We start from the raw sequence: 17,958 nt of genomic DNA on the forward strand, positions 1-17,958 counted from the left end.
GAGGGGGGGGGTTGGCAGTCAGAGGGGGGGTGGCAGTCAGAGGGGAGGGGGGTGGCAGTCAGAGGGGGGGTGGCAGTCGGGGGGGGGGTTGGCAGTCGGGGGGGGGTTGGCAGTCAGAGGGGGGGGTGGCAGTCAGAGGGGAGGGGGGTGGCAGTCAGAGGGGAGAGGAGGGGTGGCAGTCAGAGGAGGGGGCGGTGTTTAGGCCGGGAGGAGAGGAGAGGAGAGCGCTAAAGTTGAATTGTCACTCTGCTATTGGCCTCTGCAGCTGCGCCAATGGAAAGCGCCGCAGCGCAGCCCGGCTCAGCCTGCATCCGGGTCTCGGGCTGGCCAGCTCGCTCTCCGGGAGGGCGAACAACATGGCGGAGGTAAGGAGACAGCGGAGCCGGGCCGGAGCGGGCAGGGCCGGGCCGGGCCGGGGGGAGCGGTCCCAGGAGCAGGTGGGAGGGCACCCGGCCTCAGCCCCCGGTCTCTCAGCTGCTCTTCCCTCCCTCCCGCGGCTCAGGAAAGCGGCGCGAGTCGATTGGATAAGAGATGGATGGAGAGGGAGGGAGCAGCGGTACCGGCCCCGGGCTCCGTGTGTCTGTGAGCAGCGGCGGCGGCCCCGGGGGGGGGGGGGGGGGGGGGGATGTCGAAACTGGGCGCCGCTAGGCCCCGGACTCCCGGTCCAGCGCAGTGTCCCTGTGCTGAGGAAGCGGGTCCAGAGGAGGGAGCGGTGGACGCCGCTCGGCTGCCTGTCTGCTCCGCCAGCAAACCAGGGGGAATCTCTGCTCGCGGCGACTCCAGCCACAGCAACTTTTAGTTGGTGGCCAAGAGGCAGCGCAGCGGAATCCGGACGGAGGGGAGGGGGTGGATCTGCGAAGTGACGGGAACGAAAACGGCGGGGAGCTGGAGGGAGAACGGGCAAAAGGAAGGAGCAGTGGAAAGGGAGAAAACAGGCACTGTAGGTTAGAGAAGAAAAAGGGCAGAGGAAGAAAGTGAGCAGAAGTGCAGACCAAAGGAGCAGGGAGAGGAATCAGACAGGAGAAGGCAGATCAGGGAAGAGCAGCATAAGAAATTAATGGCTTGAGCATCCATTGGCCTTGATTGCACTTTATTTCCCCAAATAACCCTCGATTCACCAAGAAGGCAAACATCTGTCTATTTCAGCCTTAAATATACTCAACCGTCCAGGGTAGAAAATTCAGAGATTCACAATCTTTTGAGTTAAGACACTTCTCCTGGTCTCCATCCTAAACGATTTACCCCTTGTCCTGAGACTGTGTCCCATGTTCTAGATTCCTCAGCTGGGGATACAAACTCTCTGTATCAACTCTGTCGGTGCCCTTCAGAATCTTGTATCTTCTTTATTCTTTAATTTCCTGCCCATCCTCAATAGTGCTTGAACTGAGTAGCTTGCTCTAACATTTCAGGGGGCAGTGAAGAGTAAACCACTTGCTGGAGGTACATGTCGGGCCGACTGCGTAAGGATTGGACGTTTCCTTCCCGAAAAGGCATTAGTGACCCTAAAGTTGTCATGGTCAAAGTTACTAAGGCCAGCTTTTATATTCCATATTTTGTTAATTCAATTTCTAGCCATGGTGGGATTTCAACTTGTGTCCCCTGAGCATTAATAGTCTAGTGACAATACCATTATACTGCCAACTCCCCAGTGAGTCAGGAGATCATTGCATTCTTCTAAACTCCAGAAAATATAGGCCCAAGTTACGCTGCCTCTCATTTTAAGATAAATTCCTCAACCCCATGGGTAGCACAGTGGTTAGCTTCACCACTCCACGGTCCCAGGTTCAATTCCCACTTGGGTCACTGCGGAGTCTGCAGGTTTTCCCCGTGTCTGCGTGGGTTTCTTCGGTGCTTTGGTTTCCTCCCACAGTCCAAATGTGTGCAGGTTAGGTGGATTGGCTATGCTAAATTGCCCTTTGTGTCCAAAAAAAAATGTTCGGTGGGGTGACTGGGTTACGGGGATAGATTGGAGATGTGGGCTTAAGTGTGGTGCTCTTTCCAAGGGCCGGTGCAGACACAATGGGCTGAATGGCCTCCTTCTGCACTGTGAATTCTATGATCCCAGGGACCAATCCATTGAAATTTTACTGTGTCACCTTCCTTGAAAATGGAGACCAAAACTGTGTGTGTTACATCAGGTGTGGTCTCACCAATACCCTGGACAATTGTCGGAATGCTTCCTTATTCTGCACTCCAATCCCCTTACAATAAAGGTCAGCATGCCATTTGCCATTCTAATTTGTTTGCCTGCGTTCCGACTTTATCTTCTTGTACGAGTACACCAAAGTCCTTCTGAAAATCAGCATTCACAAGTTAGATGCCTTTAAAAAAATTTTTTTTTTAAATTTTCTATTCTTAACAGCAAGTAACCTCTCACGTTCACATAGTATACTGCATCTGTGACCTTATTGCCACTCATTTAATCTTTTTTATCTTTGCGTCCTCCTCACGGCTTGCGTTCGCATCTAGTTTTGTATCATCAACAAACGTAGATGTGTTATCCCCAGACTATTCGCTGAGTTAATACAATAATAATCTTTATTATTGTCACAAGTGGGCTTACATTAACACTGCAATGAAGTTACTGTGAAAATCCCCTAGTCGCCACACTATGGCCTGTTTGGGTAGACAAAGGGAGAATTCAGAATGTCCATTTCACCTAACAAGCACGTTTTTTGGGACTTGTGGGAGGAAACCGGAGCACCCGAAGGAAATCCTCGCAGACATGGAGAGAACGTGCAGACTCCGCACAGACAGTGACGCAAGTTGGGGATATAGATTATAAATGGCTAGGACCCCAGCACTGATCCTTGCGAAACTCCACGAGTCATGCTTGCCAACTTGAAAATGCCACATTTATTCATTTTCATTTCATTTTTCATTTATCCTAATTCTGATTCCTGTCTGTTAAGTAACATTCAATCCATGTTATTATATAACCCCAACCCCACAAACCCATATCTTGGGTAAGAAGCAGTTCTATGACACCTTATTGAATGCCTATTAGCAGTCCAAGAATTCCTATTAGCAATTCAAGTAAAGTAAACCTCCTAGTCTGTCTTCACCTATCCTACCAATTACATCCTCGCAAAACTAATACATTTGACAAATATGATATCCCTTTTGTATAACCACAGTGACTTTGATCATACTATGATTTTCTGAGTGCGTTGTTAAAACTTCCTTAAGAAATTCTAGCACTCTTCCAACCCCCCTCCCCTTGAATTGCAACGTTGCACCTGTTAACTTCCAATCCCCTGGTACTGCTCTAGAACCTTGAGAATCAGACAAGAGGAGAGTGAGACGAAATGCATGGGATGGGGATGGGAATTGGGCAAGAAACTGGGAATCTGGAATGGACAAGGAATTGAGCAGGAAGAATGGGGAAGGGATTCAGACAGTGAATGGGGAACTCGGATCGATGAGAGAAATTGGGCATGGAGAACAGGGAGGGAATGAAGGGGAGAGAAATCAGGTGGGGGAAGAGGGGAGGGAGAAAAAACAACTGTATTGGAAAGTGAAACAGATGAAATCTGGGACAAAGGGAAAGAAAATGGGCAGTGAAGGGGGAAAAGGAGAATAGGCAGAGAAAAAGGCCAAGGTATTACCCCTCAGTTTAAAGTTATGTCCCCTCGTGCCAGCCATATCCATCCGCGGGAGAAGGCTCTCACTGTCCACCCTATCCAACCCCCTGATCATTTTGTATGCCTCTATTAAGTCTCCTCTTCACCTTCTTCTCTCCAACGAAAACAACCTCAAGTCCATCAGCCTTTCCTCATAAGATTTTCCCTCCATACCAGGCAACATCCTGGTAAATCTCCTCTGCACCCGCTCCAAAGCCTCCACGTCCTTCCTATAATGCGGTGACCAGAACTGTACGCAATACTCCAAATGCGGCCGTACCAGAGTTCTGTACAGCTGCAACTAGGTTCTTTACGCAAAGAGTAGTGAGGCCGTGGAATGCCCTACCTGCTACAGTGGTGAACTCGCCAACATTGAGGGCATTTAAAAGTTTATTGGATAAACATATGGATGATAATGGCATAGTGTAGGTTGGATGGCTTTTGTTTCGGTGCAACATCGTGGGCCGAAGGGCCTGTACTGCGCTGTATTGTTCTATGTTCTATGTAACCAAAGAGGATAGCAGGTAGGTGAACAGGCAGGTACAAGGGGGAGAGAGTTAGGGATGAGAGGGAGAGGGCACTTGAGCAGGCAGGGACAAGGAGGAGAGAGAATAGGATTGGGTAGTGACAAATGGGAGAGGAGACAACCAAGTATATTGAGCTTTTACTGCGATTAAACTTCCCAAGATGCTTCACAGGATGGTTATCAAACAACATTTGACACCAAGCTACAGAAGGAGATATTAAGGCAGGAAGAGGTAACTGTTGAGGAGAGCCTTAAAGGAGGTGCAAGGCAGCAAAGTTTAAAGAAGTAATTCCAGAGTGATGGGACTAGGCAGCTGAAAGTACAGCTGCCATTGGTAGAGATATTAAAATCAGGCTGGATGTGGAGATGCACAGTGGACTCTTGGGGCTGGAGAAGGTTATAAAGATAGGGAGATGCAAAACCATTGACCACTGTTTCCATTCAGCCTCACTGTAACCCAAAGGTTCCTGCACAGGCCATACACAAGTCAACTTTTTTCACTGTGCACAAAAATTTAAAGGCCTACACACTTAAACGAATTGCTATAAAATAGAATTAGGAGGCTTGTTATGAAGGAATTTGGAAACAATAATTTTAAAATGGAAGCATTACTGGGCCAACATAGGTAAGCTCAGGGATGATAGGTAAGCAGGACATGGGTTACGGACAGCAGAATTTTAGATGACCTCAAGTTTATTTAGGAGAAAAAAATAGAACTCCAGCCAGCAGAACATGGTTGAGTGTGATAGCAGCTGATCCGAGACAGTCTTGAATCATAATAATAATCTTTATTGTCATAAGTAGACTTACATTAACACTGCAATGAAGTTTCTGTGAAAATCCCCCAGTCACCACATTCCGATGCCTATTCGGGTACATGGGGAGAATTCAGAATGCCCAAATTACCTAACAGCACGTCTTTCTGGACTTGTGGGAGGAAACCAGAGCACCCGGAGGAAACGCACGCAGACACTGAGAACGTGCAGACTCCGCACAGACAGTGACCCAAGCCGGGAAACTAACCTGGGACCCTGGAGCTGTGAAGCAACAGTGCTAACCACTGTGCTACCTTGACGCCCTAATCGAGCTGAGTTACAGAGGTAGAAGTAATCTGTTTTGGTAATATGTGGTTGGAAGCCTATTTCAAATCGAGTGGGTTACCAAGCTTGCAAATAACTGGTTCGACCTCACAGTGGCCAGAGTGGGGGATTGAGTCAGTGTTGAGACCAAAGACATTGCTTTGGTCTTCCCACTATTTAATTGGAGGAAATTTATGATCTTAGTGTCACAAGTCGACTTACATTAACACTGCAATGAAGTTACTGTGAAAACCGACGCTAGATACCAACGTGCAGTTAGACAATCCGACCTTGAGGTACGGCTCGATCCTGTCTGTGGATATGGAACCTGACATGATTTTAATTATGTTGCTGGGATACAATTTGTAGATGAGAAATAGGAAAAGGGCAAGGAAATATCCTTGGGGGATTCCAAAGGTAACAGTGTGGAAGTGTGAAGAGAAGCCAGTTCCAGTGAATCATATAATTTCAGTGCAGAAGGAGGCCATTCGGCCCATCGAGTCTGCACCGACCCTTGGGAAGAGCACCTTACTTAAGCCCACACCTCCACCCTATCCCAGTAACCCCAGCTAACCTTTTGGACTCTTAAGGGGCAATTTAGCATGGCCAATCCACCTAACCTGCACATCTTTGGACTGTGGGAGGGAACCGGGAAACCCGCGCAGACACTGGGAGAAAGTGCAAACTCCACACAGACAGTCAACCGAGGCCAGACTTGAACCAAGGTCCCTGGAGCTGTGAGGCACCAGTGCTAACCACTATGCCACCGTGCTTTGTAGATGGGGCAGGAGAGCCAAAGGGATGGCCAGGGAGTAAGGAGAAATGGAATGATAAAGCAGCTAGCGGAAATTAGAGATTGAGTAAATGTCCAGCAAGAGGTGGGAATTGGAGACAAAATGATCATAGAGAAGGGAGAAATATATAACAACTGGGCAAAAAGTTGGGAGGAGAAACATTCAGGCGAGGAAGCAAAAACTGAACATTGTAAGAGGTGGGGCAACAGCATTGATAAATTGGGGAAATGTATTTCTTTCAAAGAAAGGAGAGAAATAGAAAACTGCTAAGGATGTGGGAGAGATTGGTCAAACTGCTGATGGAGTGGAGAGGTGGAAAGAAAATGCCTCAGGAAATGACAAAGTGGGATAGTTATATAAAACAGCCATAGGGGCAGCACGGAGGCGCAGTGGTTAGCACTGCTGCCTCATTGCATCGAGAACCCAGGTTCGGTCCCGGGTCACTGTCTGTGTGGAGTTTGCGTTCTCTCTGTGTTTGCGTGGGTCTCACCCCCACAACCCAAAGAGATGTGCAAAGTAGGTGAATTGGCAACGCGAAATCGCCCCTTAATTGGAAAAAAAAGAATTGGGTGCTCTAAATTTATTTTTAAAAACAGCCATTAAGGGGGAATAAAGGTAAATAGAAAACAACTGGGGAGAGATGGAATATAAAACAGTTTGAGAGGAGAGGGGAAAGCGTTCGAATAATTGAGGCATGGCAAGTTTTAAGGCACTGCATGTGTTACCAAACAAATTTTGACGCCATGCCATGTATTCTGACAGATAATAAAAAGTTTTGTCAAAGATGTAAGTTCAAAGGAGCCCCTTAAAGGAGGGAAATGAGGAAGAAAGGTGGAGAGTTTTAGGGAGTGAATTACAGAGCATAGGATCTTGGCAGTTGAAGACACCGACTGTACTGTCATTGTTTCATTCAGTTATCAGTGTGATGGAATATTAACTAATTAGACCTCTGTCTTTTTATTTCGCATTTTACTTTCCTAACAGTACTGTGTGTGTATATCTACACGATATGCAGCAGTTCAAGAAGGTGGCTTACCACCTTCTCAAATGTAATTAGGTCTGAGCATCAAATGTTGGCTTTTACAGCAACGCTCATGTCTCATGAAAGAATTTTAAAAACATTTCTTATGCATAAAACAACTGCAGGAAGAGAGAAGAGAACTTTGGAAAATGGTAGAAATATCAGGGACTAAAGGTAGAAAATAGCTAGAGGGAAAGAAAGTAAGTTAGAAAGCAAAGAGGGGTAAAGGGATGAAAGTAGTAAACAAATCAAGGAGGGGAGCACATTGTCAATGCCCTAACTATAATATTCTAGAGTTCCCTTGATTCAGGTGTAGTCCCTCCGGATTGGAAAATTGCACATGTGGCTCCACTTTTTAAGAAACATGAAAGGGGGAAACCAGGGAATTACAGACCAGTTAGCCTAACATCTCTGGTGGGGAAATTGCTGGAATGTATAATTAGGGATTGGATAATTGTGCGCCTCAAAACTCCGGTTGATCAGGGAGAGTCAGCATGGATTTGTGACGAGAAGGTCATGCCTGACTAGTCTTACTGGAATTTTTTGAAGAGGTGACTAAGGTAATAGACAGGGGAATGTCTATGGATGTTATTTATATGGACTTACAGAAGACATTTGATTAAGTCCCTTAAGAGACTGTTAACTAAGATGGAAGCCCACAGAGTTCAGGGCAAATCATTGACATGGTTAGGAAATTGGTTGATTGGCAGGCGACAGAGTGGAGAGAATGGGTAATTACTCTATTTGACAGTAGATAACTAGTGGTGTACCACAGGGATCTGTGTTGGGGCCTTAATTATTTACATTCATTAATGACTTGGATGATGACATGGAAAGTCATATATCCAGATTTGCTGATTATACAAAGTTGGGGTGGCATTAGAGACAGCTTACATGATCGCATAAAATTGCAAGGAGATATTGACAGACTAGGTGAATAGACAAATTTGTGGCAGATGGAATTCAATGTAAGCAAGTGTGAGGTTATCCATTTGGACCAAAAAAAGGATGGAGCAGACTCAGCAGTGGTCGGGAAACTATTGGAGAAAATTCTGACGGAGGGAATCTATCTCCACTTGGAGAGGCAAGGTTTGATCAGGAATCGTCAGCATGGCTTTGTCAGAAGGAGGTCATGCCTAACTAATTTCATTGACTTTTTTGAGCACGTGACCCAAGTGTGTAGATGAGGGTAGTGCAGTTGATGTAGTTTACATGGATTTCATCAAAGCCTTTGGGAGACTTATAAAGAAGGCAAATGCACATGGGATTCAGGGTAACTTGATAAGGTGGATTCAAAATATGCTTAGCTGTAGGAGACAGAAGGTGATGACAAACGGCTGCTTTAGTGACTGGAAGCCAGTGTCCAGTGGCGTACCACAGGGATCAGTGCTGAGTCCCCTATTGTTTGTCATTAATAGAAAGAACATAGATGACTATGTGGGGGATAGGATCAGTAAGTTTGCGGATGACACAAAGATTGGTCAGGTGGTTACCAATGAGGTTGAGTGTCTTGGGTTACAGGACGATATAGAACAAAGAAAAGTACAGCACAGGAACAGGCCCTTTGGCCCTCCAAGCCTGCGTCGACCAAGCTGCCCGTCCAAACTAAAATCTTCTACACTTCCGGGGTCTGTATCCCTCTATTCCCATCCTATTCATGTATTTGTCAAGACGCCCCTTAAACGTCACTTTATAGACGGGATGGCCAAATGGGCAGGAAAGTGGTAGATGGAATTTAAGCCTGAAAAGTGTGACACACTTTGGACGGAGTAAAGTGATGTGACAAGGAAGTAGTCGATGAATGGTCTGACTCTGGGAAGTTCTGATGATCAAAGGGACTTTGCAGTGCTTGTTCATTGATCTCTGAAGGCAAGAGGGCAGATTAATAGGGTGGTCAAAAAGGCATTTGGGACACTTGCCTTTATCAAACAAGGCATAGATTACAAAGGCAGGGAGGTCATGTTGGAGTTGTATAGAATTTTGGTGAGGCCACAGCTGGAGTACTGTGTGCAATTCTGGTCGCCACATTATAGGAAGGATGTGATTGCACTGGAGGGGGTGCAGAGACGATTCACTAGGATGTTGCCTGGGATAGAACATTTACGTTATGCAGAGAGGTTGGAAGGCTTAGATTGTTTTCGCTGGAGCAGAGAACACTGAGGGACGACCTGATCGGGGTGTGCAAGATTGAGGGGCATGGAGAGGGTGGATAGGAAGCAGCGGCTCCCTTTAGTTGCAGGGTCAGTTACAAGGAGACACAAGTTCAAGGTAAGGGGCAGGAGGTTTAAGGGGGATTTGAGGAAAAATATTTTTACCCCGAGTGTCATGACGATCTGGAATGCACTGTCTGGGAGGGTGGTAGAGGCACATTTCCTCACATACTTTTAAAAAGTACCTGGGTATGCACTTGGCATGTCATAACATTCAAGGCAATGGGCAAGTGCTGGAAAATGGGATTCGGTAGACAAGTCAGTTGTTTTTCCATGTGGGTGCAGACTCAATGGGCAGAAGGGCCTCTTCTGCACTGTATTACTCTGTGACTGCTTTCTAAATGAAAAGAGGTTGGCTACAGTGGATGTCCAAAGAGACTTGGGGGTTCAGGTGCATAGATCCTTAAAGTGCAGAAAATAAAGGCTAATGGAATGCGAGCTGTTATATCTAGAGGATTGGAGTACAAGACCCAGAAGTTATGCTGAAGCTATATAGAACCCTGGTTAGACCTCACTTGGAAGACTGTGAGCAGTTCTGGGCACCACACCTTAGGAAGGACATTTTGACCTTGGAGGAAGTGCAATGTAGATGTCAGGAGGCACTTCTTCACTGGAGGGTGGCAGAGGTTTGGAACTCTCTCCCACAAACAGCAGTTGAAGCTAGTTAATTATAAATCGGAGATAGATAGATTTTTGTTGCGCAAAGATTTTAAGGGATATGGGCCAAAGGCAGGTATATGGAGTTAGGCCACAGATCAGCTATGATCTCATTAAATGGCAGGACACACTCGAGGGGCTAAATGACCTACTCCTGTTCCTATGTGAGGGAGCAAACAACTCAGAACGACTTGCAAAGAGAAGATCGAAATAGCTGAAAGCAGGGAAGAGTAGATTGAGAGGAGGGGAGAAAATGTGTACATGAGAACGGAGGGGTGATTATTCAAAACAACCGAAGGGAGAAAGCTTTAACAGAGAAATTGTGGAAAAAGCATTTAAAAAAAACAATGACAGAGATGGGGTTAAGGGAATTGAGCAAATATTTTAATGTAAGGTGCAATTGTGGAAGGAATGTTAAAATAGCCAGGGCAGAAGTGGGGGATAATATTGCAAGAGCTGTCTAGCGAGGGTAAAGACGGAGAGAGTTCTGAACGCATGTATAAAATGGTGAGCCACAGAGAGAAGAGGGAAGTATATTACAAACAGCCAGATATGGGGCACTGGAGAAGGAGAAACAGCCATTTTGAAAAAGGTGAGACATACACTAGCTGGAGACTAAAACAAAAACTGGAAATCTGAAATAAAAACAGAAATTACTGGAAACACTCATCAGATCAGGCAGCATCTGTGGAGAGAGATGACCTTTCATCAGAACTGGAGAGACTAGTCGAGTAAAGATTAGAAATATGATATGCAACCAGAAATAAAAACCTTGAACAGAAAATTATATTGGAGACGGTGAGAAAAGTGAGGTGATGTGGGATCATGAAGGAAGGCTGACCAGAGGGGAGATATTTTAAAACCAGACTGACTAAACAGATACTTTAAAAATGTCTACCAATCTAGAGGCGGGGGGAAGGAGAAGAGAGGGATTTTAAAAATGTAATCCGAAGGTGGCAGGGAAGTGGAAGAGGAAAAAAATAAAACAACACGTTATGTCAAAATATGGTGATGTGAAATTTCTGCTAGGTTGTCCTGGTATGGTACCCAACCCAGCATTAAAGATCAAGCAATTTCAAGTGCTAATCCACAATCTTTTACATTAACTTTTTTTGAAAGTGGGAGAAAGCATGAAAAGCAGAGAGGGGGGAAAAAAACACATTCAAAACAACTGAGAGCGGAAGATTATTCACAACTGCTCAAAGGCAAAAAGGATTTAATAGAAAGAGAACATGGGGGGCACGATATGGAAGTTGGCCCTGTCCCCAAAAGTACCTATACCATCATACCAAATGAATTGCCGTGATGAGTTTCTGCTAATTGTGCCAGTTTGCGGGTCTTTGAAAAGGCCCATATAATGAAACTTGTTTTGACACGAACACTAAAATGTAAATGTTGCCACAATCCCAGCATAGGCTGCTGTACTGTGTGAGAGCTGACTGATGGTGATTTAACCTGAGGGTCACCACACCACACCTTGGGTGAAGGGCAAGGTTGAGAAGGCAGGGCCTTCTTGAATAACCTCAGCTGGTACGGGAATTGAACCCACGCTGTTGGCATCACTACATCGTGAACCTGGCATTCAGCCAATTGGGCTAACTAATCTCCCACACAAGGGCACTAATGAGTACCTTTTTAAAGCTTTAATTTAAAATTTATGAAGAACCTAACTGCTGTGCACCAGGACAGTTAATAAATGGTTCTGTGCGACTTCCGGTTGCGGTGATGCACTGCTAAGCCGCACGTTTTGGCACCTCCCGTTCCAACGGACTTTTGGGCTCTTATGGGGAGCCCCAACGGAATTTTTTTTCGACCTAACCCAGTGTGGGGTGACGAAGGAAGGGGGATTCATGAAGGGTGTGTATGGAAAGGAGCGGCGGTAGTGGCCAGATTGCGAAGGATCCTTTGGAGCAGCGGCAGAGAAGAGAAGGGAGAAGCAAGATGGCGGCGGATGGAGCCCAGATGGTATGGGGCCCGGACCAGCAGGAGTTTCTCTGACGATGTGTGGAGGAGCTCAAGAAAGAGGTGCTGGCGCCGATGCTACTGGCAATCGAGGGACTGAAGGAAACACAAAAGGTCCAGGCGATGGAGCTCCGTGGAGTGAAGGCAAAGGCAGCCGAGAATGAAGATGAGGTACAGGGCCTGGTGGTAAAAACAGAGACACACGAGGCACTACACAAGAGGTGCATAGAAAGGCTGGAAGCCCTGGAGAACAGCTCGAGGAGGAAAAACCTACGGATTCTAGGTCTCCCCGAAGGAGCAGAGGGTGCTGATGCTGGGGCTTATGTGAGCACGATGCTCCACACACTAATGGGAGCTGAGGCCCCAACGGGCCCCTTGGAAGTGGAGGGAGCGTACCGGGGTCCTCGTGAGAAGACCAAAGGCAGGTGAAACACCAAGAGCAATAGTGGTGAAGTTCCATCGCTACAGGGACAGAGAGATGGTCCTGAGCTGGGCCAAGAAGGCACGGAGTAGCAAATGGGAGAATGCGGTGATACGTGTGTATCAGGACTGGAGTGCGGAGGTGGCGAGAAGGAGGGCGAGCTTTAACCGGGCCAAGGCGGTGCTCCATAGGAAGAAAATTAAATTTGGGATGCTGCAGCTGGCGCGACTGTGGGTCACGCATCAGGGCAAGCGCCACTACTTTGAGACGGCGGAGGAGGCATGGACATTCATCCAAGAAGAGAAACTGGACTAGATTTGAGAGTTTGATGTTTGGAGAGAAGCTGCGAGGTGGTGGTACAGAAATGTAAAGTGGGGAAAGGGGAGGGCTATTGTACAGCAATGTTGGACGGGGAATTTTTCTCCCCCCGATGGGAGGGACACTAAGAAATGTGGGCGCCGGTGGAAAAGGGACAGGGAAGGGGAATGAGGGAACTGTGCCATAGGGGGCGGGGCTGAGAGGAAAGCGCGGGTATTTTCCCGCGCTGTGGAAATTATAGCGGGAAAACGGGCGCAGGAAGGAAGGGAGCCCCACACGCAGGGAGGTCAAAGAGTGAACGGGGGAAGCCGAGGTCAGCCAGAGTTAGCTGAATTCCGGAAGCAATATGGTGGGAGTAATCAAGCTAGAGGGGGATCTAGCGGGGGGGGGGGGGGATTAACTGGGTTGCTGCTGCTGAGTGCAAGGGGGAGCTGGTAAGAGATGAGGTGGTCGGGGTGGGAAGGCGCTGCCTGGGGACAGACGGGTGCGTGGGACCTGGATGAGGAGATGGCCTAAAAAAGGGGATGGCTAGTCGACGAGGGAAGGGGGTGAATGGCCCCCCAATCCGGCTGATCACGTGGAATGTGAGAGGCTTAAATGGGCCGATTAAGAGGGCACGGGTGTTTGCGCACTTAAAGAGACTGAAGGCGGACGTAGTCATACTCCAGGAGACGCACCTGAAGGTGGTGGATCAGGTTAGACTAAGAAAAGGATGGGTGGGATAGGTATTCCACTCGGGGTTGGACGCGAAAAACAGAGGGGTGGCAATATTGCTGGGGAAACGTGTATCATTCGAGGCTAAGAACATAGTGGTGGACAGTGGGGGCAGATATGTGATGGCGAGTGGCAGACTGCAGGGCGAGGCGGTTGTGCTGGTGAATGTATATGCCCCGAATTGGGATGACGCGGGATTCATGAAGCGAATGCTGGGACGTATCCCGGACCTGGAGGTGGGAAATTTGATAATGGGGGGGGGACTTTAACACAGTGCTGGATCCAGGGCTAGACCGGTCCAGATCCAGGACCGGGAGAAGGCCGGCAGCGGCCAAGGTGCTTAAGGGATTTATGGAGCAAATGGGGGGAGTGGATCCGTGGAGATTCGCCAGGCCGATGGCTAAAGAGTTCTCTTTCTTCTCCCACGTCCATAAGGTATACTCCCGGATAGACTTTTTCGTTTTGGGAAGGGCACTGATCCCGAAAGTGGCAGGAACGGAGTACTCGGCCATAGCCATTTCAGACCACGCCCCGCATTGGGTGGATCTGGAACTAGGAGAGGAAATGGAGCAGCGCCCACTCTGGCGACTAGATATGGGACTACTGGCGGACGAGGGGGTCTGCGGAAGGGTGAGGGGGTGTATTGAGCGATACTTGGAGGTCAACGACGATGGGGAAGTTCAGGTGGGGGTAGTATGGGAAGCGCTGAAGGCGGTGGTTAGAGGAGAGCTGATCTCCATCAGATCCCACAAGGGGAAACAAGAGGGCAAAGAAAGAGAGAGACTAGTGGGGGAAATTTTGAGGGTGGATAAAAAATATGCGGAGGCCCCAGACGAAAGGCTATACAGAGAAAGACGAAGATTACAGACGGAGTTTGACCTGCTGACCACGGGAAAGGCGGAAGGCACAGGGGATGAAATATGAGTATGGGGAAAAGGCGAGCCGGCAGCTAGCCCAACAGCTTCGGAAGAGGATGGCGGCGAGAGAGATCGGGGGAGTTAGGGACGAAACGGGAAATATGGAGCAGAGAGCAGGGAAAGTGAACGAGGTGTTCAAGACCTTTTATGAGAGGCTATACAAGTCCCAACCCCCGGGGGGGAAAGAAGGAATGCTGCACGCCTTGCTTTTGGCGAGAACCTTTAATGAGGCAAAGGAAAGGGGGATGCTACCCCTGACAATGTCGGAGGCGACGATATCGCTAATCCTGAAACTAGATAAAGACCCGCTGCAATGCGGGTCATACAGGCCTATCTCACTCCTAAATGTAGATGCCAAACCGCTGGCCAAAGTGATGGCGACAAGGATAGAGGACTGTGTCCCAGGGGTGGTGCATGACGATCAGACAGGGTTTGTAAAGGGGAGACAACTGAATGTTAATGTACGAAGGTTGCTGGGGGTGATGATGACGCCCCCACCGGAGGGGGAGGCAGAGATAGTGGCGGCGATGGATGCAGAGAAGGCATTCGATAGGGTGGGGTGGAGTGGGACTATCTGTGGGAGGTGCTGAAGAGGTTTGGGTTCGGTGAGGGGTTTATTAGATGGGTCAGACTCTTGTATGGGGCCCCGATGGCAAGCGTAGTTACAAACCGGCAAAGATCGGGATATTTTCGGCTACATAGGGGTACAAGTCAAGGGTGTCCCCTGTCCTCGTTACTGTTCGCGTTGGCAATTGAACCACTGGCCATAGCGCTGAGGGGTTCAAAGAAGTGGAGGGGCGTGCTTAGAGGGGGAGAGGAACACCGAGTGTCGCTCTACGCAGATGATCTACTGCTGTATGTTGTGGACCCGGTAGAGGGGATGCCAGAGGTAATGCAGATACTTAGGGAGTTTGGAGAGTTCTCTGGATACAAACTAAATATGGGGAAGAGCGAGCTTTTTGTAATGCACCCCGGGGAACAGGGTAGGGGGATAGATGCTCTGCCGTTGAGGAGAGTGGTAAGGAACTTCTGACACCTGGGGATCCAGGTGGCCAGGAACTGGGGAACCCTGCATAGACTTAACCTGATGCGACTGGTGGAGCAGATGGAGGAGGACTTTAAGAGGTGGGATATGGTGCCACTGTCGCTGGCGGGCAGAGTGCAGGCAGTTAAAATGGTGGTCCTCCCGAGGTTTCTTTTCGTGTTTCAGTGCCTCCCCATTCTGATCACAAAGGCCTTTTTTAAAAAAAATAGATAGGAGCATTACGAGCTTTGTGTGGGCGGGAAAGATCCCGAGAGTAAAGAGGGGGTTCCTGCAGCGCAGTAGGGACAGAGGGGGACTGGCGCTGCCGAGTCTGAGCGACTACTATTGGGCCGCCAATGTGTGGTCTGTAAGTGGATGAGGGAGGAAGAGGGAGCAGCGTGGAAGAAGCTGGAGATGGCGAAGAAGCTGTAAGGGAACGAGCCTAAAAGCGCTGGTGACGGCGCCGCTGCCGTTCTCCCCGAAAAGGTACACCACAAACCCAGTGGTGGTGGCAACCTTGAGGATCTGGGGGCAGTGGAGGCGACACGGGAGTGACGGGTACCTCAGTGTGGTCCCCGATAAGGAATAACCACAGGTTTGTCCCAGGGAGGATGGATGGGGGGTTCCAGTGTTGGCAGCGAGCGGGAATTAGGAAGCTGAGGGACCTGTTTATAGACGGGACGTTTGCAATTCTGGGAGCACTAGAAGAAAAATATAAGTTGCCCCCAGGGAACGCCTTCCAATATATGCAAGTGAGGGCATTTACGAGGCAACAGGTGAGGGAATTTCCGCTGCTCCCGACGCAGGGGATCCAAGATAGAGTGATTTCGGGGGCATGGGTTGGAGAGGGCAAAGTGTCCGAAATATACCGGGAGATGAGGGACGAGGGGGAGGCGATGATAGAGAAGCTGAAGGGAAAATGGGAAGAAGAGCTGGGGGAAGAGATCGAGGAGGGGCTATGGGCGGATGCCTAAGTAGGGTAAATTCCTCGTCCTCGTGTGCCAGGCTTAGCCTGATTCAATTTAAGGTTCTACATAGAGCGCATATGACGGGAGCAAGACTGAGCAGGTTTTTTGGGGTCGAGGACAGGTGTGGGAGGTGCTCAGGAAGCTCGGTGAACCACACACACATGTTCTGGTCATGTCCGGCACTGCACGAGTTCTGGGGGGGTGTGGCAAAGGTAATTTCAAAGGTGGTGAAGGTCCGGGTCAAGCCAGGTTGGGGGTTAGCTATGTTTGGGGTTGCAGAAGAACCGGGAGTGCAGGAGGCGAAAGAGGCCGACATTTTGGCCTTTGCGTCCCTAGTAGCCCGGCGTAGGATTCTACTCATGTGGAAGGAAGCGAAGCCCCCGGGTGTGGAGGCCTGGATAAACGACATGGCAGGGTTCATATGATTGGAACGAATAAAATTTGCGTTGAGAGGATCGGCTCAGGGGTTCTCCAGGCGGTGGCAACCGTTCCTTGACTATCTCGCGGAACGATAATGAAAAGATAGAAATTACAGCAGCAGCAACCCAGGGGGGAGGGGGGGGGAGCACTATTCTGTGTTTTTGCTATTTGTTTTTCTATTCTAGTTTTTGTTGTAAGCTCACTATATTATTTAAATGTTTAATGTATAATCCCTTGTTGAGTTGTAAAAACGGAAAAAGGTTTGTTTGAAAAATTTCAATAAAATATATATTTTTAAAAAATAAATAAATAAATGGTTCTGTGTAGCTTCTTAAAGTAATTTTTAGTTACTGCAAATCGCGTTTCTCTGGTGATGGGCTGGAAACTGATCTATTTTTGGGGGGTATTTTCAGCTGTATTAATATTCCATATGTCCCATTCTTAAATATAACAGATAAAATTTTCAATGCAAATATTTAAAAATTGCTTTTTAAAATAGATTGGTTCATGGAAGCTTCTACTTTTAACAATATACAAATAAGTTTGAGGGGAAATTTGTGCAACAGAAAAAGTCACTTCTGAAAACGATTTTTTTTTCTCAAATTGCCAAAGTGGAAATTCTTGTCTCATGTTCAGTATTCGCCACATTTTATGCAGGAAAGTTGAATTTGTTATTTTTAATTAATGCATTATAAAACATTTTGTTTCAGGCTTCCTATGGAAGTTCGAGTCCAGGTATGTGCTGATCTACTTCACTTCCATTCCTGATCCTAGTGGGAAATCGAATTCAAGGTGTTTGGGTGCAACCTCTTGCTACGTAATATGGTTTTTCATTTTTATTTTTAAACATTTATTTTGGAATAAGTAATTTACACGGTTACTGGCTCCATCATGCGAATTAGGAGTGAAACATGGGGTTTGATCATGTGTTACAACAAATATATTGTAATTGAAGATCATGCATACACAGTTAAATGTGTTGGTGAATTGGTCTTGTGAGCAATTATATTTTGATTTTACTGTTCAGCAAAGTCTTTTATTTTGCAATGACAAAACAAGTTCTAGATTGCATCAAATTAAGAATGATTGCATTGCTCAGCTTTTGTTAAAACCCTTTCAGTTGTTTGATAGCATTGCGGAGGATGTGCAGTTCTTTTTGAACATTCACTTTAATCCATAAACGCACAGGCATTTGTTACCTGCCATTAACTCACTTGATGTCTAGACTGCTCTTAAATTAGGGTACTTAAACAAAATAGTGGGATAAAAATATTAATATTTAATATCTGAAAATGTAGTGTAAC

The 17,958-nt window shown here is 47.5% G+C and overlaps 1 protein-coding gene across 4 annotated transcripts in view; it reads left to right on the forward strand.

The window, feature by feature from the left end:
- Positions 1–258: 258 nt before the first annotated feature.
- Positions 259–17,958, forward strand: part of LOC140408991 (mesoderm induction early response protein 3-like) — a 73,514-nt gene continuing 55,814 nt past the window's right edge. Inside the window, exons 1-2 of one of the 4 annotated variants that reach the window (XM_072496998.1) lie at positions 259–365; positions 17,365–17,389. In XM_072496998.1, the coding sequence (XP_072353099.1) occupies positions 274–365; positions 17,365–17,389 (117 nt within the window). In that variant the 5' untranslated portion in view covers positions 259–273. Of the gene's footprint in view, positions 366–17,364; positions 17,390–17,448; positions 17,472–17,958 lie in introns of those variants that run through there. The other 3 variants (XM_072496996.1, XM_072496999.1, XM_072497000.1) reach the window with 3 other exon arrangements.

The sequence above is a fragment of the Scyliorhinus torazame genome, chromosome 3 (genome assembly GCF_047496885.1).
Source record: "Scyliorhinus torazame isolate Kashiwa2021f chromosome 3, sScyTor2.1, whole genome shotgun sequence".
NCBI classification, from domain to species: Eukaryota; Metazoa; Chordata; class Chondrichthyes; order Carcharhiniformes; family Scyliorhinidae; genus Scyliorhinus; species Scyliorhinus torazame.